Genomic DNA, 19683 nt, shown 5'->3' with positions numbered 1-19683 from the left:
TCAACTTTCCCGGAAACGTCAGGGATCTTTCATCCTTAATCTGCATTAGGACTTGGTCTATTGGAGCGGTCAACGGGGTGAAACTTGTGAACCTTGCGCCCATGGGTTTTGGACGTCTCTCCTCCCTTCGATCTCCCATCCTTCCTTTCTTCCGCCCCTGGTCCTGTCGGGGATCCTCTTGTCTGTCTCTTTTCTTGGGTCTATCTTCTCGGGCTAATAGTGCGTCTTCAGCGTTCATATACTTGGTGGCCCTGTAAAGCACCTCCGACATGGTCTTTGGGTCATTTTTGTATAGGGAGAACAAAAACTTACCCCCCTTCAGCCCGTTCGTGAACGCTGCCACTAGTATCTTGTCGTCGGCTTCGTCGATCGAGAGCGCTTCTTTATTGAAGCGAGATATGTAGGCCCGTAACGTCTCCTCCTCTCTCTGCTTGATATTCATTAAACGAGCCGTGGATTTCTTATACCGATGTCCTCCGATGAAGTGCGTAGTGAATTGAGCGCTCAGCTCCTTGAAGGTGCCGATGGAGTTTGGTGCTAGCCGGCTGAACCAAATCCTTGCTGCGCCCTTTAGGGTTGTAGGGAAACGCCCTGCACATAATTGCGTCTGCCACTCCCTGAAGGTGCATCAGGGTCTTGAAGGTCTCTAGGTGATCGAGAGGGTCCTTGATTCCGTCATAACTATCCATACTTGGCATGCGGAATTTACTTGGTAGGGGGAAGGAATTGACGGTTGCCGTAAATGGCGAGTCAGTCCGGTTGACAAGGTCGTCAAGATCATTAGACACCCGCCCCTTGAGAGCGTTCATCAGTACTTCCATCTGTTCCTTCATTGCCTGCATCTCCGCGATGATGGGTTGTGGAGCTGTATCCGTCACTGAAGGGATGCTAGCGTCCCGTCGCACTTGTTTGCTCGGGGCGTTACTCTCCTGTGGTCCGTCATGATTCCTCCTTTCAGCGCTGGTTCCTTCTTGATCCGCTCCTTGGTTATTGACCGCCGCACTCTTTTGGTTCAGCTGCTCTTCTAGGTCTTGGTTTTATTTGGTGAGGCGCTCCACGGCTGCGGCGAGCGTCCTGACCTGTCTCTCAAGGGCAGTCGTAGGGGCTTCCTCTTCTTGAGCGTCGTTAGTGGTTGCCATCGAGCGTGTGAGTACCATGTAACTCTTTTGTCTAAGAAGCGATAACGTGCTATGACGATCGTTTCCCACAGACGGCGCCAACTGATGACGTCGAAAATTGTCACCAATGGGTCACACCGTACTCGCGACTCGAAGCGAACCTGCACGACAGAAGCAATCGAAAGAAGTCCTTCAGAGAGCACCGGTGTGGTGCCGGCCAAAAGCTCTCCGATGGTCAAGTTAGAATTCTTCTGTTTTACTTAGAGTGTTAGAGAGGGTCAATTAAAGCGTACCTCAATTTCTGAGGGTGGTAGGCCTTTTATAGTGACAAAGGGTTGACTTTTCTTCTTGGTTTCCAAATCTTTTCCATGTGGGACTCTAATACAAATTCCTCTGAGCGTGGTGAGCAGGGATTTCCATTTTTGGATCTTAGGGCTTTTCTAGGCGATATGGACTTCGGATCATGGGCCCTTACTACGTTTGTCAGCAATGGGCCTTCAAAGTACAGGGGATCATCTTTATACAGGCCCAGCAGTTCCGATCCGTCAGGCCCATTAAGGTAAGCCCATCAGGCTCTATATTTTACCATCTTCACTGGGGTTCGAGTAATTATTCTGATGGCTTTTTCTTACATAAAATCCAAATTGATCACAACCAACACGTTCTCATCTTTATGTTCAAAAAAAATTGTAGCTGTTGGGGCAACTAAAAACAGCCTGTTCATGCCACATTGTTCTACAATTTTGAGTTCAAAGTTTACTAGGTATAGTGTGGTTCCTGTTGTGGGTTTGGTTGGAGTTGGAAGGTTGCAACATAATGTTAATCATACACATTGTTTTCTTCACACCACAAATAGATTTTACCATGCAAAAACAGAGCCAAAGTCACTAAATTGGTCAGCGTACAAAGATTGATGGGATTTTGTGGGAGAATATGTAGCTTTAGTTTGGCGTTTGGTGCTATGTTTGTTATTGCCATTTGTGGTGCAAGAATACAAAGAGACCCATACTCAAGAAGGTTCCATCTTTCTCTCATTGAAATGTTTGATGATCTGTTAGGAGATATTGGGTGGCAGAAGTTTGAGGAGGAACACAAAGGGAAATTATTCCTTCTATCAGACCCTCGACCTATTTGGGTACAATCTATAGCTACAAAGATCATTATAGCAATGAATAGCGGGTTAAGGGCTGGAGACGAGTTCACGATCAATGGCCATTTATATGCTAGTAGAGATTTTGGAGATAAAGGGTCGTTGTTGGCACCAAAATCTGAAGGAGATAAGGTTGAACAAGGGTTTAAGCAGAGACAAAAGCGGGATCGAAACTATATATGGAAACCTGCTACTAAATTTTTGAACCGAAGAGATTGGGAAGTCTATGTGATGGATACTTCGGAAATTAATGCCGTATGCTTCTTTGGTCGGAGGATTGTTGTTCACAAGGGGTTGCTTGAGATTCTATACCATGATGAAGAGTTAGCAACTATTATTGCGCCTGAGGTATAATTTGGTCATTTTCTTTAGAAATACAATATTCATTCCTCTATTGGATTTTACTATTTGAGAACTATTTAGTGCATTTTGGTTTTAAATTAATTTACCCCCTTTTTGTGTGGATAGATTGGGCATGCTGTGGCTAGGCATAGCTCAGAACATTTTGTGATGGATTTTGTTTGGGTTCTCATTGCTCTGATTCTTCTTATTTTTGCTATTCTTAATGTTGGCAATTCAACTTCAAGAAGAAATCCAGATGGTCCTGCAAAACTTTGGGGAATGTTTAAGAATTGAAAGTTCAAATATGTGTATAAATACCCTTGAACGTTTAGACCCCCAATTTACAACTTAACCAATTCAAGCATTATGTCAAACAACTAGTGTGCGGAAAATGAACATAAGCTATAATATAGAATTGGAAAAACTATCTAAGCCAAATTAAAATCATAACCTACAGCAGATAATAAAAAGGCAAAGATAAAAGGGAAGGAAGATGTAAACACAAAGACAACATGCGATGTGTTATCGAAGAGGAAACCGAAGCCCTCGGCGTAAAACCTCTCTGCCGCCCTCCAAGCGGTAAACAATCTACTAGAAAATGTAGTTGGGATACATGGACGGCAATAGACCTTCCAAGCCTAATCTACCCAGTGCACCTAAACCCTCCAAGTTTCTTGCTCCAACGAGGTTGCGCCGAACTTTTTTCTTTTCTAGCTTCCCGGATTCCGCTACTAGACCGTAGCATCAACCAATGTAGATTGGTTCCTTCATAACTGCTTCCCAGAAAACCAAACAGCCCTCTCACAGTGATGAATATGGTGAGAACAAGGTTTTGGTAAAATGCCTTTCAAGGATTTGACAATGGAGAGGAAGAGAGTTGAGGAATTTGAAGAGACTCTAATGTATAGATTGTAGGTGAATCAATCTCGTTTTACTCTAGGGTTTCTCTCTCAAAATTCTCTCTGGAAGCTCTCTTTCATTTGTGGGTATAAGGGGTATTTATACTGAAGTGAGAGAGGAATGTGAAACGTCAGGTTTTACAAAACAGGGGTGGCTCGCGGCTTGACCTAGCGACTTGACTGAGTCGCGAGATCCAGTCGCGAGATAACTGTATGGCTAGTTGTCCTGTTTTGTCCTGTAGTGCTCCAGCTAGCATGACTGTTCACCTTCTGGCACGCTTAGTATGTGTGCTGCGTCTGGCGGCTTAAAGCCGCGAGCCACCCGCGAGAACAAGCCGCGAGTCTCTGTTTTCTTGCACACTCTTGAGCAATCAACACTCTATCTCACTCACTACCCTTACAGCAAACTCACCTAAATACAGGGTTACTAAATGCTGAAATACAAGCAAATTTGGCACGGAATAAAACCAATAAAATGATTGATTAAATTCAACCTTACAATCTCCCCCTTTGGCTATTCCGTGACAAAACCCTAAAACAGACTCTAGACTTAACATGTGAGTTGGGAACAGTTGAACAAAACTCACTCACACCTAACTCTAGAAGCTGTGAAGCACTTGAATCATAAGAACATGAAACTCCTGAAACACAACAATACAACATGATCATTGTATGCAGAAAAGCATGAAATGCATATGAAACAAGCTTAAGGTGATCAAGCAAAGATGAAGTGAAGATTCAAATCATGGCTTGATCAACCAAGTAATCACCACAAGGTAGTGATCACAGTGCTCATTCACACTTGGAATGAACACTTGAACATACAAGTTAAACAAGAACAAAGCAAGATACTTGTATGCCTAACACTCAACCAATGCATAATACACTAAGTATATGCATCTAGGAACAATCCTACAAGGGCATAAGAGTGACAGTACTTAAAACAAAATGCAAGACATTTAGATAGAAGTACTGATTTCAATCAAAGCAAAAAAGGCTGCATAAAGCATGGTACAAACCATAAAGCCTACAAACTATGCATAAAACATAACCCTAAAAACTTACATAAGCAACATGGGTACAAAAACACAATATATCTACTTAAACTGAATAACATCAACATTATATATAAAAAATAAACCAAGTTTATAAGTTATGAGTTAGAAACAGGAATACACCAAAAACACAGTGTATCAAACCCGAAGAAACAAAGTATCCAAAACAAAATAACCACATATAGATAATGTCTGATTTTGACTGCTCCCCCTCAACATATTACTCCCCCTTAAGAGCTGCTTTTCTGCTTCTCATCAACTAAAATCTCCCCCTTTTTGATCGGAATGGCTAAAGGGTAGTCCATGCTGGGTGGTGAAGCTGTCAAGTTTTGCAGAAAAAATATCAATCTGGTCCTGCATGGCTCTCATCCTCTCAGAGTGCTCGGTCTGGACCCCTCTGATTCCATCAAGTCGTTCCAGAATGACTTGAAATGCATCTGGAGGTGTATATGAAGAAGTTGATGCTCTAGTCCTTTTGCCACTCCTCCGAGGTGTTAAGGTTGATGCATGCCCTGCTGCCTCTGCCTCAGTCTCCATTGGGGCACCCTCTCCTTCATCACCTTCATCTTCTTCACCTGGAAGTCGAACACTTATCCTTTTGAAGGTTAGCTTGTTAATTGCAGAAGGTGTGGACATAAGACTGATGTCTCAAGGGATTGGAACACCCTTCTTTCTAAAGATCCTCATGAGCAGACTAGGGAAGATCAGTTTTGGTCTAGAAGTGGTTCTAGTCTCATCCACAATAGTGTCATATATGTGGGAACTGATGTTAATGAAAGTCTTTTCTTTGAGGTCTATCAGAAAAATTGCTCTTGCACTGTTGATTGTAGTCAGCTTCCTTATGGGATATAGGTTGAACATCATGATTATAGTGAGGCATCTCATGTCCACTGGAAAAGCTGTGGTATTCAGACACTTCCCTTCTCTTTGTCCACCAATCCTCTGTTGAACAGTTTCAATAGACAGAATCCTATCTTTGTAATTTACAAACTCCTGATCTTCTAATCCTTCAAGTCCTAACACATCATCAATGTCATGTGCATCCAAAGTGAACTCTTTACCTCTAACCCAGTAGCTTAGATCATCCTCCCTTATCACAGCATTTGAATAAAACTCTCTAATCAGGGGTTCACACACTACAGGGAGATCACTCAGAAGCTTTTCCCATCCTCTCCCTTCAAAACAGCTGGGGATAAAAGTGTTCCTTAAATCTTCCAAATCCACAAATCTTTCTTGAATAATTCCTGCTTTCAAGAAGAAGTCCTTGTATCTCTCAAAGTGAGAAACAGACCTGAACAAATTAGGGTCCATTTTCATTCTCTTATCTGCCTTCTTTGCAGGTGTTTTCTTCTTTGGGGATGAAGGTGCCATCTGTGAGCAATCAGAAAAGGCCACAACAACATAGAACAATACATGTGTAGAACTAATCAGTACTATGTAATTAACAAAGAAATTGCAGCCACACAGATGAACTAGAACACTTAAACCTTATGCTACTTAAATCAACCACACGGATGAACAAGCCTAAAAGAGGATACATATGATCAACAGGTAAAATGCAGGGTAGCATTAAAGTAGCAGAGATTGAAAACATCTTAAAGACAGATATATGTCAATGAGACATACATTATGATGAGAATGACATGACCTAGAGAACAAAAGACAGATTCACACAATAGAGGTACATGCACATTCAGCACAGTAAACCACACATTCAAAATAGGAACATTATGAATCAACTTATCAACATAAGATGAGATAAAATGAGTAAACAATAAATAACAAACCCTAGCTAAGCACATGATGAAGAATAAAACCAACAACTTAATAAAGCTCAAATTGAATCAATAGCTACCACAGGCTAAGCATGGACAAAGAGTAACTGTCGAACCAAAAACCCATCTCAAAATCATAAACAAATGTGAATAATCCAGAGGGAAAAACACAAAATCAAGTAAAATAGAGTGCAAGACAGAAAGCCCATACCTGTTACTTGAAGATTTTGAGCTGAAAAGAAGCAACAATGGAGTTTGAAAAATGGGTGCACGGAGTGTTTGGGAAGGAGACAGTTGAGAAAGAAGATGAATAGTCACAAAAGTTCGAGGGAAAACTGAAAAAGATTTAAAAACTGCCCCTATTTTTGCCAAACACGCGTTTTTCGCAACTGAAGTGAGTCGCCACCAAGTCGCCAAGTCAAGCCGCCAAAACACTCAAAGACAGAATTTTGAAAAAATTTTCTAAGTGTTTTTCGCGACTGGAAGGTCTACCCGTGAGAGAGTCGCCAAAACAGGGCAAAAATGAATTTTTGAAATTTTTAAATTTTGAGAACAAAATACTTTCCAAAAACACCTAAAACACTCAAAAATCTTTTTGTGTTTGAATTAACAAAGATTGAGCATGTGAAAACACATTTCATCAAGTACAATCACACAAATGAATATGACATTTATTGAACATAAACTTGTGTGTTGTGTGTGGATATCAACAATGAGATAGTCCTTAGTCTAATGTGAAGCTTCAATGATCAATTCAACCAAGGCATACACAATTAGCACTAGATTAAGTGATCCATCTCAATTATAGAAATATGTATATATGATCTCTCACAAAACTTGATAACATATCTTGGAGTTTTACATTTAACTCCACTTTCAATCATAACATTTGATCTTTTTGATCCTTTTTGAGACAATCACCTCTCATTGTGAGAGAGATATTTGATATTTCACTTTAATGAACTAGCCTTTGACTTTTTCAATAAACATTCACTTTAATTTTAGGTCGCTTACCCTTTTTCCTGGTCAAGTACTAGAATGTGCAACAGACTTTTGCAGCTCAATATCTCTTTTCATTTGAAGATTTACATTTGGTGAGCTCTTTTTAGCAAAAACAAAAATAAAGAGTAGGAAGATATATAGACACAAGTCTATGCATGTCTCAAGATCATCATAACCATTCATGACAAGTTTGAAGATCTATTTACAACAATCACATAGATTTTAAGATTTCTCCCACAGTGATATAAGTGCAAAGAGACAAGCTATGCTCGAAAATGCACAAAGCCATTAGCACAAAGGTACAAGGCAAAACAAGTTTTGAGACAAAAACTCAACAATGTCAATCAAACTTTTTGATTTTCTAATTTTTATGTGATTTTTGGATTTTTGACATAAAGAAAAAGATAGATAAAAAACAAAAAGAAAACCAAAAGTATGCACAAATAGACAAACAAACAGCCATCAACATAAACAACAAGCAATCAATCAAACATCGTCACAAAGCATAGGAAGTATTAATGCATGGACATGTTGTAATGTTTATGCATGAGTACCCTTTTTCACCCACACGTCACTTGCGTTTGGGGTAATTTCCTTATAGGATTGGGTACGGGAGTTAGGGCTTTCAAACCTTCATGAGAAGCTTTCCAAGCAGTTGGTGAATGCATCAATCATCTTCATCACGTTCATCATTCCGGGATCACCATTTTGATCTCTCGATTGTTCACCTGCCCAATTTCTTCCATCATTTCTAGGTCCTCGTGACCTTTAAGGAGTTGCACTGTTCTTTACTCTCAGCTTTTGGCAATTTGGTCGAGTATGCCCTTAAAGTCTGCAATGATGACACACATAAGTTGATCTAGGACCTCTTTGTGGTCGTGGACGAGACTTGGCACGAGATTCAGACCTGCCCACAGATTGATTACGGGAATTCAACAACCGTTCCTTCCCCACATTTCTCTTCTCCTCTATCTTGGGCTTCTCAGCAGTGGGACCAACATCAGCTGATTCTTTGGCCTTTATAAACTTCACTTCTTTAGTGACATTTCCAGATGAGCTACTTCCTCCGGTACATCTCAACCTGAATTTGTCTGAAAAGCACTTTTGCGATGAAATAACATCATCTAGCTTCTTGGTGGTAACCCTCTCAATTTTAGCATTTGCTTGCACAACCTCTTGCTCAAGAAATCTCACTTTTGTGTAAGCTTCTGACAGCTCACCGTTCAGTATTTCTATCTCACATTTGGCCTCCCTATATCGGATTAGGAGACTTTTATAATCATCTTCTGCCTTCTTCATTTTTCTCACAGCTGCCTTGGCCACCCTTGTGTACTCACCCGACTTCTCCAGGAGTGAGTTATAATTCTCTTGAAGATTGGCTGTGCTTTCATCTTCTTTAGCATCTGATTCTTCAACAATTCCCAGTGATTCTTCATCACTATGTTTTCCAAGGTCTCGCACAAGCAAATTCAACTCGTTTGAAGACTCAACATGAGCAATAGTCATAAAAGCTGAGTAGTTCCCTTCTCCATCACAGCTTTCTTCAGATTCTGAGTCAGATGAATCAGAGTCACTCAATGTCGTGACATACACTTTGCCTTTCGATTTCAAATAATTCGGACATTCTTTCTTAAAGTGTCCATGCCCGTTACATTCGAAACAAGTGACACCTTATGTAGGTTGGGATTCTTTTCCATCTTTCTTTTTTAATTCCCTTTTCGCCCTTACTGAACTTTGGAATTTTCCTTTATCGCCAAATTTGCCATTATTTTTGAATTTCAAGAATTTTCTGAAATTTTTTACAAGGTAAGCAACATCTTTGTCAACCACATCTTCTTTTGATGAGTCATGATCTTCCACCTTCTCATTAATGGTCTTAAGAGCAAGAGATTTACTCTTCCGTTGATTGGGCAGCGACATCTCATAGGTCTGAAGAGAACCAACCAGCTCCTGGACTTTGATGTCATCAAGGTCCTTGCTCTCTTCAATCGCTGTCACTTTAGCACGAAAACTTTCCGGCAATGATCGAAGGATCTTCCTTACAATTTTAGAGTCCTCTGTATTCTCTCCCAAATTGAACTTGCTGACAATCACCTCATTCAGCTTGCTATAGAAAGAGTCAAAGGACTCATCCTCACTTATTTTTAGCTCTTCAAACCGAGTGGTTAGCATCTGCAACTTGGTGTCTTTTACCTTCTTCGTGCCTTCGTAAGTGGTCTCCAATATCTCCCATGCTTCTTTAGCAACGGTAATGTGAGAGATCCTGTGAAATTCATTTGGAGAGACACCACAGAAAATAACATTGAGTGCTTTACTGTTAGCATTAGATGCAGCAAGAGCTGCCTTATCCCATGTAGATTTAGCTTCCTCAGGCTTGGTCCAACCTATCTCAACAGCATCCCAAACAGACTCATCAATGGAGCACAGAAAAGCTCTCATGCGAACTTTCCAAAAAGCATAATTACTACCATTAAAATATGGAGGTGCATTTAGGGATTGGGACCGATCCATCTCAAAAGGGAGTCAAGGATCACACAATGGTAATGAAACCACAAGATGTGTACTCGCTCTGATACCAATTGAAAGTTCAAATATGTGTATAAACACCCTTGAACGTTTAGACCCTCAATTTACAACTTAACCAATTCAAGCATTATGTCAAACAACTAGTGTGCGGAAAATGAACATAAGTTATAATATAGAATTGGAAAAACTATCTAAGCCAAATTAAAATCACAACCCACAGCAGATAATAAAAAGGCAAAGATAAAAGGGAAGGAAGATGTAAACACAAAGACAACACGCGATGTGTTATCGAAGAGGAAACCGAAGCCATCGGCGTAAAACCTTTCCGCCGCCCTCCAAGCGGTAAACAATCCACTAGAAAATGTAGTTGGGATACATGAACGGCAATAGACCCTCCAAGCCTAATCTATCCAGTGCACCTAAGCCCTCCAAGCTTCTTGCTCCAACGAGGTTGCGCCGAACCTTTTTCTTTTCTAGCTTCCCGGATTCCGCTACTAGACCTAGCATCAACCAATGTAGATTGGTTCCTTCCTAACTGCTTCCTAGAAAACCAAACAGCTCTCTCATAGTGATGAATATGGTGAGAACAAGGTTTTGGTAAAATGCCTCTCAAGGATTTGACAATGGACAGGAAGAGAGTTGAGGAATTTGAAGAGACTCTAATGTATAGATTGTAGGTGAATCAATCTCGTTTTACTCTAGGGTTTCTCTCTCAAAATTCTCTCTGGAAGCTCTCTTTCATTTGTGGGTATAAGGGGTATTTATACTGTAGTGAGAGAGGAATGTGAAACGTCAGGTTTTACAAAACAGGGGTGGCTTACGGCTTGACCTCGCGACTTGACTGAGTCGCGAGATCCAGTTGCGAGATAACCGTATGGCCAGTTGTCCTGTTTTGTCCTGTAGTGCTCCAGCTAGCATGACTGTTCACCTTCTGGCATGCTTGGCACGTGTGCTGCGTCTGGCGGCTTGAAGCCGCGAGCCACCCGCGAGAACAAGCTGCGAGTCTCTGTTTTCTTGCACACTCTTGAGCAATCAACACTCTATCTCACTCACTACCCTTACAGCAAACCCACCTAAATACAGGGTTAGTAAATGCTGAAATACAAGCAAATTTGGCACGGAATAAAGCCAATAAAATGGTTGATTAAATTCAACCTTACAAGAATTTTATAAGCAAGAGGTATTTTCTTCTCCTCAAAATCCTCATGTTTAAATCATTCTCTAACAATTTTGAATGCATTTTTTTTTCTCCCCCTTTGAATTCGTGGTCTGTATGCAACTTTTTAAAGAATAAGATAGATAGATGAAGCTGCATTTCATATTTGAAAGTTGGAATTAATGTTTACACAAGGCTTTTGCATGTTTGTTTGGTCATTTTTTTTTCTTCGTCATAGATAATCAATTAGTTCTTCAAATAACGCCGCTAATTAACGACCTTGTGCTGAGAAAGTTTCTCAAATACTCCTATGATCTTTCCATTATTATTTCTGAAGGGGCCCTTGGTCAATAATGGCCTAGAAAGCACGGATGCGGCTGGGAGGGTGGCGCACCCGGGTCCGACGCGGCGTCCGACGCGGTTGACCGCGAGTCCGGCCGCGTCTGAGTTTTTTTTTTTTTTTTTTTTTTTTTTTCTCGGATTAGAGCCGAATCGTCTGGATTCGAGCCGACGCGGCTCGATTCGCGCCGAATCGGGCTGAGTCGGCCAAAATCGGGCCGTATCGGTCATATCGGGTCGTGTCGGCCGGTGACCGATACGGCCGAAACAGGCCGGAAACGGCCGAAATCGGCCGAAAACGGCCGAAATTGGCCTTAAAACTCGCCGGAGCAGCCGAAATTCTGACCTCAGATGTGTTTTTTGCTTTCTTCTTTCTTTGTTTTATGAATCAAGTATATTAATGTGTTTTTTAAGAATATTTTTATAGTAAAAATATATAGAAAATATAAATAAAAATATTTTTAATAATTTTTTAATCGCCGAGTCCCGCCGCACCCGCACCCTACTTTTTCAAAAATTGCCGAGTCCCGCACCCGCCCCCGCACCCGCACCCGAGTCCCAAAATGCACCCGTGCTTCATAGATAATGGCCAGGGCTTTCCTCATTGTGTTGATGAGTATTAACAAAGCAGATTGGGAGGAGGAGGACAGGAGAATGCTATATTAGTGTCACTAACAGACACTGTTTGGTATATTCATATTCAAAGATTCCAATCCCAGTTGTTATCTACAAGTTGAAAGGGGCTGCTTCCTTAGGCGTTAGTTACTTGAGATTGCAAATGGATTTGTGAATCCAAAGAAACGATTTCAATTCACTTGAATGAGCGTTAAAAGCTAAGATATTTCTTTCTTTTTCATTTTTATTTTAAAAAAGATCTATTTGGATTTTCAAATGAATTGGAACCTTCTTACGCTGTGGACTTGTGATAATTATTATATGGAATTCCTTATTTCTTTTTCTTTATTATTGTTCAAACAAAACCTAAATGCATGGGCTTGAAATTTCTTTCTTGGTGTCCATAATTGATATTATTGTGAAATTCTAAATTCTGTTAACTTGAATTTTCTTCACAGTAATTTGTAGTTAAGAGTTGGGATAATTATTTGTCATGTCAAATTGTAATAATGTTACATTTGATTTCCTTCGCAGGAGGGAAGAGGAAGCAGATTATATTGGATTAATGTTAATGGCATCTGCTGGATATAACCCTAAAGTGGCACCCAGAATATATAAGAGAAACCTGAGGAATCTTGGCGGTGAAGGCGGTATCAATTCAACTCACCCATCTTGTATTAAGAGGGTTGAACTGCTAAATAAAGCAGAAGTAATGAACAAAGCGTTGGCTGTGTACAAGGAGTGAAAGCTGGTGAGGGGGTGAGAAGCTTTGTCTAGGATGCTTTTGTAATAGAAATCACAATGCTTTGCTTGCTTAAGAAAACGAATGGGAGATGCACTATTCATATTATTGTTCATGGAGGGGATTGATGAAACTATATTTGCAATAGGCTGGTAATGGAAAGGGCATTTTTGGTTAAGAGTGCTAAGTTTCGAAAGCTTTGCTTGGATAATTTCTTCAGCAAGGGTAGTGATTAGTGAAACCCATGAAATGTAGTGTTTTGGATATATAACAATATTCTTGTTTTGGAATGGTATGTATTAGACTTTTAATGGTAGTATCATGGTTATGGAACAATTTTTGCTTTGGAATGGTTATATATTAACTTGGATGGTAGTATCATGATATGGAACAACTTTACGTTGAGTTTGGAAGGATTTTAAATGAATAGAATTTTTTTTTTGAGAAGATAAATTAGATTCATTAAATTTAGATATCATTTAAAATCCAAGGATTTTAAAGGTTTAAAATCATTGGTGGATTTGGTCAAATTCAAATCCTTGATCTTTTAAAACTCCAAACAAGGTATTTTTGAGTTTTAATTACTCAAATCTAAATCCATAGACTCAAATCTTGCTATCCAAACACACATTTGGAATGGTATGTATTAGAACTTGGATGGTAACATCATGGTTTATGGTTATGTATAGTATTGTGATAACTTGTGTATTTTGCTTATGTTTAACTAGGTTTAAGTGGTGTATTTTGAACATGAACTTCCCTTGCTTATGATGTAATTATGGATGTACCGGGTATGTCTTACTGAAAATAAAAACATAGTTTTATGTTGATTATATTGATTTTAGTTATGTATCTTGTGAATTTAGTTTTTTAACTTTTATTTTCATTTAATTATTTATTTTATATATTTGGAAATAAAGGAGAGATATTACCTAATTTTTACATGAAATTTATACAAAATGAAAATACTAATAGAGGTGGCAGAGTTGAGGTGCGGACTAAGTCACACAATACGTGCCATCTAAGGATTTATCCAATGTAGTAGCCAAAATAATTTTTGCACGTTGTTCTCAGAATACAACAATCTAGCCACATTGTTAATTATCCTTACAAGCAGTGGTGGGGCCAGAAAATCTTTTCGGGGGGGGGGGGGGGCAGGATGACTATAACAAAAATCTCATGTAAAAAGAAAAAATATACTTGATTTATAAGTTAACTTTAACCGATTAAAGTTGTGTCATTAGTTCCTTCATGGTATTAAATTTTCTAAAAAACACTTTTTTATGTACACATTTAAACAATCACTAAAAAAAAAACTTATATCTCTCTTGTTACAAAATTTCAATTTGACAAGTTTCATGGTTTTTTTTAAGAATAAACGGCAGAATTTTATTCAAAGAAGTAATAAGTTTATACAAAAGCAAGGTAGCATCAAAGATCAACCATGCTAAAACTATACTAGCTACGGGGCTATCTCTTCACCGATCAAAAACCAACAACTATATGCAAAGTTACATCAAAGAATGCCAAAGAAAAACAAGACTATCTTACAATTACTTAAGACAAGCTTCCATAATTAGCTTCCAAATATTCTAAAGCATGGGCTGCAACAAACTTGGCTAGAAAAGGGGGATCAGGACGTGGAGTACCGTAGCAAGCCTTATTCCTCTTATTCCAAATCATCCAACTGGTTGTGAAAAATATTGCTATCTCTGGGTGATTTTTCCTTTGCATTATTTGATCAGCCACATCCACAAATGAAAGATTTGTGCAATGAGACATGATCTCCCTCAAGCATGTGGACTTCGAAACCTTGTCAGCATATGTATAGGTTAGCAAGATATGGTATGTTGACTCTACCCCATCCTTACAACATTCACATCTAGCATCAAACAAAATTTTTCTTCTAGTTAGATTTGCTTTAGTAGGCAGTATATCTCTACAAGCTCTACAAATGAAAGTTTTGATTTTATCACATACTTTAATCGCCTAAATCACTTTCCAAATTTTATTGCTCTGTGAGTGATTGGATGATTAGCCATGAGAAGATCTCAATTGTTGAGTTTGGATCATCTTATATGCACTTTTTACCGAATATTCACCCGTGTTTGTGTATGCCCAAATTTGGATGTCCTGCACCACTCTATTGCTCAATGGGATGGATTTAATAACCTTAGCTTCATGTGGGAGGAATACATGATTAATCATGGATACTCGCCATGATCTTGTAGTTGGATCAATGAGGTTATCCATTGTGGCCATTGTTGACATTGTGGTGCACGGGTTTACCACCTTGAATGATGGTGGGGTTGGAAGCCATCGGTCTTGCCAAATTCGAATTTTATTTCCGGTTCATACCTACCATCTCAATCCACTGTCCAAGATATATCTGGTTGCCACTATACTTTTCCATGCAAAACTCCCTGAATTTGGTGATGGAGCATCTAAGAAAGATGTATTGAGAAAGTACTTTGATTTGTAGACTTGATAGAATAAGGAGTGTGTGTTTTTCAGAAGCCTCCATCCTTGGTTGAAAATACATATTCAGTAGAAATAGTTGCAACTTCAAGAGTAATAATAAACTTTTAAGCCCTTCTAGAGAGTTCAATATCTAAAGATTTAACAATTGAGACAAAGGATTGAACACTAGTTTCTAAATATTGAACATTTTTCCTACTTTGCATCAATTATAGACGAGTTACTTACAATTTGTGATCAGCAAAATATAAACTCCGTTTAATAAGAAAAAACTTTATCTTAGTACCTTCAACTATTAAGCAAATAATAACTCCATATAAAAATTAAAAAAAACAAAACAAAAAATATTATTAAAAAATATAAGTTCTATTTCAACAATCAACACTTTTATATTTTTATAATCAAAATATCATATCAACAGTAACTATACTTATACAAGCCACTCATTCAATGGTAAATAGAAAGTAAAAGTCACTCATTCCTTCATTCATGCCAGCCATACATTATATATTATATAAAAGCTACACAAATACAATCAACATTATTGTAGTGATTAGAGGGAGAAAGGGAGAAGTACTACTAGTTAGCTGTTGGTGTGTGTGTGAACTGTTCAGTGAGATGCCTTGCAAGCGGCTCCTCGAGTAAAGGAGGCAACAAGGAGATGGCGGCACAATGGGAAACTGTAAGACAAATTTGAAATCATTTTCTTTGTAATTGGTGATTAGAAAATGGTTGAAAAAGATAGATTTGGGTTTATTTATTTGCAATTTAGGGATTTGTTTAAGGAGAGAGGGGTTTTGTATTTGAAGTTTAAACTCCAGAAGGGCCTCAGTCGGAAGAGTGGACCAGATATAGGTAATGATTTTTTTTTTTTTTTTTTCATTAGAAGATATGGTTAATATATATATATATATATATATATATATTAGAGAAGATATGGTTAATATTGGGTTTGGGTTTGTTGTGTCATTTTAATTATTTTGGGGTTTACTGGACTAGTTGAAAAACATGAAGGTTCAAAATTTTCATTTTTAGGAGACTAAATTCTAAAATCTTGGGGGGGGGGGAGGGGGGGTGGGCAATAAGGAAATTTTTATCTTAACTTGTAACTTTGCCCAAACTTCTAATGGGAAATTTAAAAACTCAAAGGGGCCATGGCCCCTGGCTCCGCCCGTGCTTAGAGCAACCACACTAGTTCATGGATAGTCTTCTAGAATATAAAAAATGCTCAATTTTACATATTTTAACTCAAAAACCCCTCACATCAGTCTTTGTAAAAATGTCTAAATAAGCACAATGGTCTTGCAAATAAACAGTAATCGTGTATACTGTTCACCATGCAAATGATTTTTTTATTCTTTTTTTTCTCTCTCCTCTCTTCACCTCACTCTCTTTTCCTTTCTCTCTCCTCTCACGGTTACTGTTCACAGTGTTAAAAAAATGAATATTTTAATAAATGTGTATAATAGACAAACTAATGTGGGTGTTTTGTAAAAATAGGTGTGTAAAATAAAAAAAGTAGGTTTTAGATGTGCAAAATGAAATTTTTTTTGCACATACTGATGTGGATGCTCTTACAAGCCTACACAATTTTTAGGATTTGAATGTCTCAATAATACTTTCTTTTACCAGAAAATATAGAGTTAAGAAGAAAATATTTTATTATTATTTTTAAGAAGAAATAGGCAGAAGCATTTTTTTTTTTGGATACTCAATATGGAGCTGCGTTTATTAAAAAAACAGAGATTATAAGAAAATTAATACGTCTGGAGGAATTGGCTCCATCCAAACTATCGAAGGAAAAGAAAGCATAACTCTCCTAACTAAAGCATGAGCAACTGAATTGCCCTTGAAAGAAGGAAAAGTTCATAAAAATAAACAGAGTTTATAAGAAAGTTAATACGTCTTTAGGAATAGACTCCATCGAAACTATCGAGGGAAAAGAAAGCCTAACTCACCTGACTTAAGCATGAGCAACTGAATTGCCCTTGAAAGAATGAAAAGTTCATAAGAGAACTAACAATAAACTTAGGCAAGTAAGTATTTGAAATAGAAGAAATGCACTCTCTTTCTTTCTATCTTTTCTTACTTTTATTGGCAAGACATGAAATCAGTTTATAGCCCAAAGAATTCGTACCAAAATGAAACTGTATTTAAGGATATATATATATATATATACACATTTTGAGAAAGTATATTTAAGGATATTTGAAAGCTGTTGAATTCCTCATAAATTAAAAGGTCAGAACATTTGAAAGGAAACATTTTCTAAGGAAAGATATTTGACAAGGGAATATTGCTGTTATACATTATTAAGCCACTAAAAATGTTCGTTTAGTCAATAAATTTATTTTAGAACTATTGATTTATGTAATTGGAAGTAACCAATTAGGTTTACAATGAAACCTAGAAATCGATCACCGATCGAATTTGAGTACCTCTATAGGATAGACCTCAACAAAAAATTGAAGAGTAACGGCAGCAAGTGATTGAGATCAGTACTTTCTCATATAAAATTAACTCTAGAGATATAGTAATATGGAGAAGACAAAATTGTTTCAAGCACCGACAAAACTAAAAGCGCCCCTTGTTTCAAAGAGAGGAGGATGGCTTATTCACATTTCATTTGATGGTCAGAGGCAAATTGATAGATAAGAAATGGGAATTCTAAGGATTCCTCTGGGGGAAAATAGAGACGTCTCCTATGTTAGCACAATTGAATTTTAACTTTTTTTTTTTTGAGAATCAACACCGAAAACTTTTATTAAGTAGTTGAAGAATCTAAAATAACAAGCTGATGTATGTTAGATGGAACATGCTCCATCCACACTAGTAAAGGAAATGAAACGATTGCTCTCTTAGGCTCCGCTTGGGAGTTCATAAGGGAATGGAATGGAATGGAATGAGATGGTCATAAGGGAATGGAAAGGAATGGAATGGAATGGAATGGAATGGAATTAAGTAACCTTGATTGGATCTTTTAAAATAAAGGAATGGAAAGGAATGAGATGTAAGTAATCCTGTTTGGGAGCAACATGGAGAGAATGGAATGGAATCATTTTATGACAATATTACTATTAGACCCCTATTTTAAAATAAAAGGTTGAATATATAGGGGTATTTTGGGAGTTCTAGTAAAAAAATCATTAATTCTAATTTCATTCCCTCCCATTCCTCCCAATTTCGGGGGGAATGAAAATTTGAGGTTTTAAGGGAATAGAGAGGAATGAGTGTTCCCTCCTACCCATTCCATTCCCTCTCACTTAAACTCCCAAACAAGGGAATGGACTTTCCATTCCCTCCATTAAAACTCCCAAACAAGATAAGGGAAGAATATTCTAAAATTATTCTTTTTATTCCTTTCCATTCCATTCCATTCCCTCCTTCCAAGCGGAGCCTTAGGCTTCGTTTGGGAGTTCATAAGGGAAGGGAATGAAATGGAATGGAATAATAATAAGGGAATGGAAAGGAATGTATTTAAGTAAGGAAAAGGAACGGAAAAGAATGGAATGAAATGAAATTAAGTAATCTTGATTGGATGTTTTAAAATAAAGGAATGGAGAGGAATGAAAATGAATGAAATGTAAGTAATCTTGTTTGGGAGCAACATGGAGGAAATGGAATGGAATCATTTTATGACAATATTACTATTAGACTCCTATTTTAAAATAAAGAGTTGAATAAACAGGGGTATTTTGGGAGTTTTAGTAAAAAATCATTAAATTTAATTTCATTCTCTCCCATTCCTCCCAATTTCGGGGGGAATGAAAATTTGAGATTTTAAGGGAATAGAGAGGAATAAGTGTTCCCTCCTACTAATTCCATTCCCTCATACTTAAACTCCTAAACAAAGGAATGAGCTTTTCATTCCCTCCATTAAAACTCCCAAACAAGGGAAGCGAAGAATATTCTAAAATAAGTCTTTTCATTCCTTTCCATTCCATTCCATTCCCTCCTCCCAAACGAAGCCTTAGCCAAAGTATGAGCTATACAATTACCCTGCCACCTAGTATGAGAGAAAGAAAAAGTTCTAAGCTAACCAACAATAGACAAAGTGTCTTTGACAATATGACCGATGGACGAGTGACCTCAATTCGCTATCCTCAACGCATTGCACACCACCTCTGAGTCTCCTTCAAATTCAGAATAAGAGATACCCAATTCAACAATAAATTTTGCAGCCCTTCTTGCAGCTAAGGCTTCCAACATCTCCACTGAACCCGGGTAAGTGATTTTTTCAGATAATGCCGCAATTACCTCACCCTTAGCATCTTGAACTACGACCCCAATACCTGTCTCTCCCGATTCACTGAACACAACCCCATCATACTGTGTTTTGTAGATCGCACTCGAAGGAGGTCTCTATTTTAACAAAGAAAATTAGGCCTATTTTGGATATACACTGCTGTCAGTTTCTTTAAGACCTTCTCCTTTCTTCCCGTGTGTGTATGTTAAAATACTTAGTATTCTCAACCAAAAAAAAAAA

The 19683-nt window shown here is 38.1% G+C and overlaps 1 protein-coding gene across 1 annotated transcript; it reads left to right on the top strand.

Annotated features, from left to right (window-relative positions):
• The first annotated feature begins 2031 nt into the window (after nt 1-2031).
• Nucleotides 2032-2904, top strand: LOC126696502 (uncharacterized). Its single transcript, XM_050393228.1, has 2 exons — nt 2032-2616; nt 2737-2904. The coding sequence occupies exons 1-2, from the start codon at nt 2032-2034 to the stop codon at nt 2902-2904; spliced, it is 753 nt and encodes a 250-aa protein (XP_050249185.1).
• Nucleotides 2905-19683: the final 16779 nt, after the last annotated feature.

This window comes from Quercus robur, chromosome 8 (genome assembly GCF_932294415.1).
Source record: "Quercus robur chromosome 8, dhQueRobu3.1, whole genome shotgun sequence".
Taxonomy (NCBI): domain Eukaryota; kingdom Viridiplantae; phylum Streptophyta; class Magnoliopsida; order Fagales; family Fagaceae; genus Quercus; species Quercus robur.
This window is presented reverse-complemented; position numbering and strand designations above follow the sequence as displayed.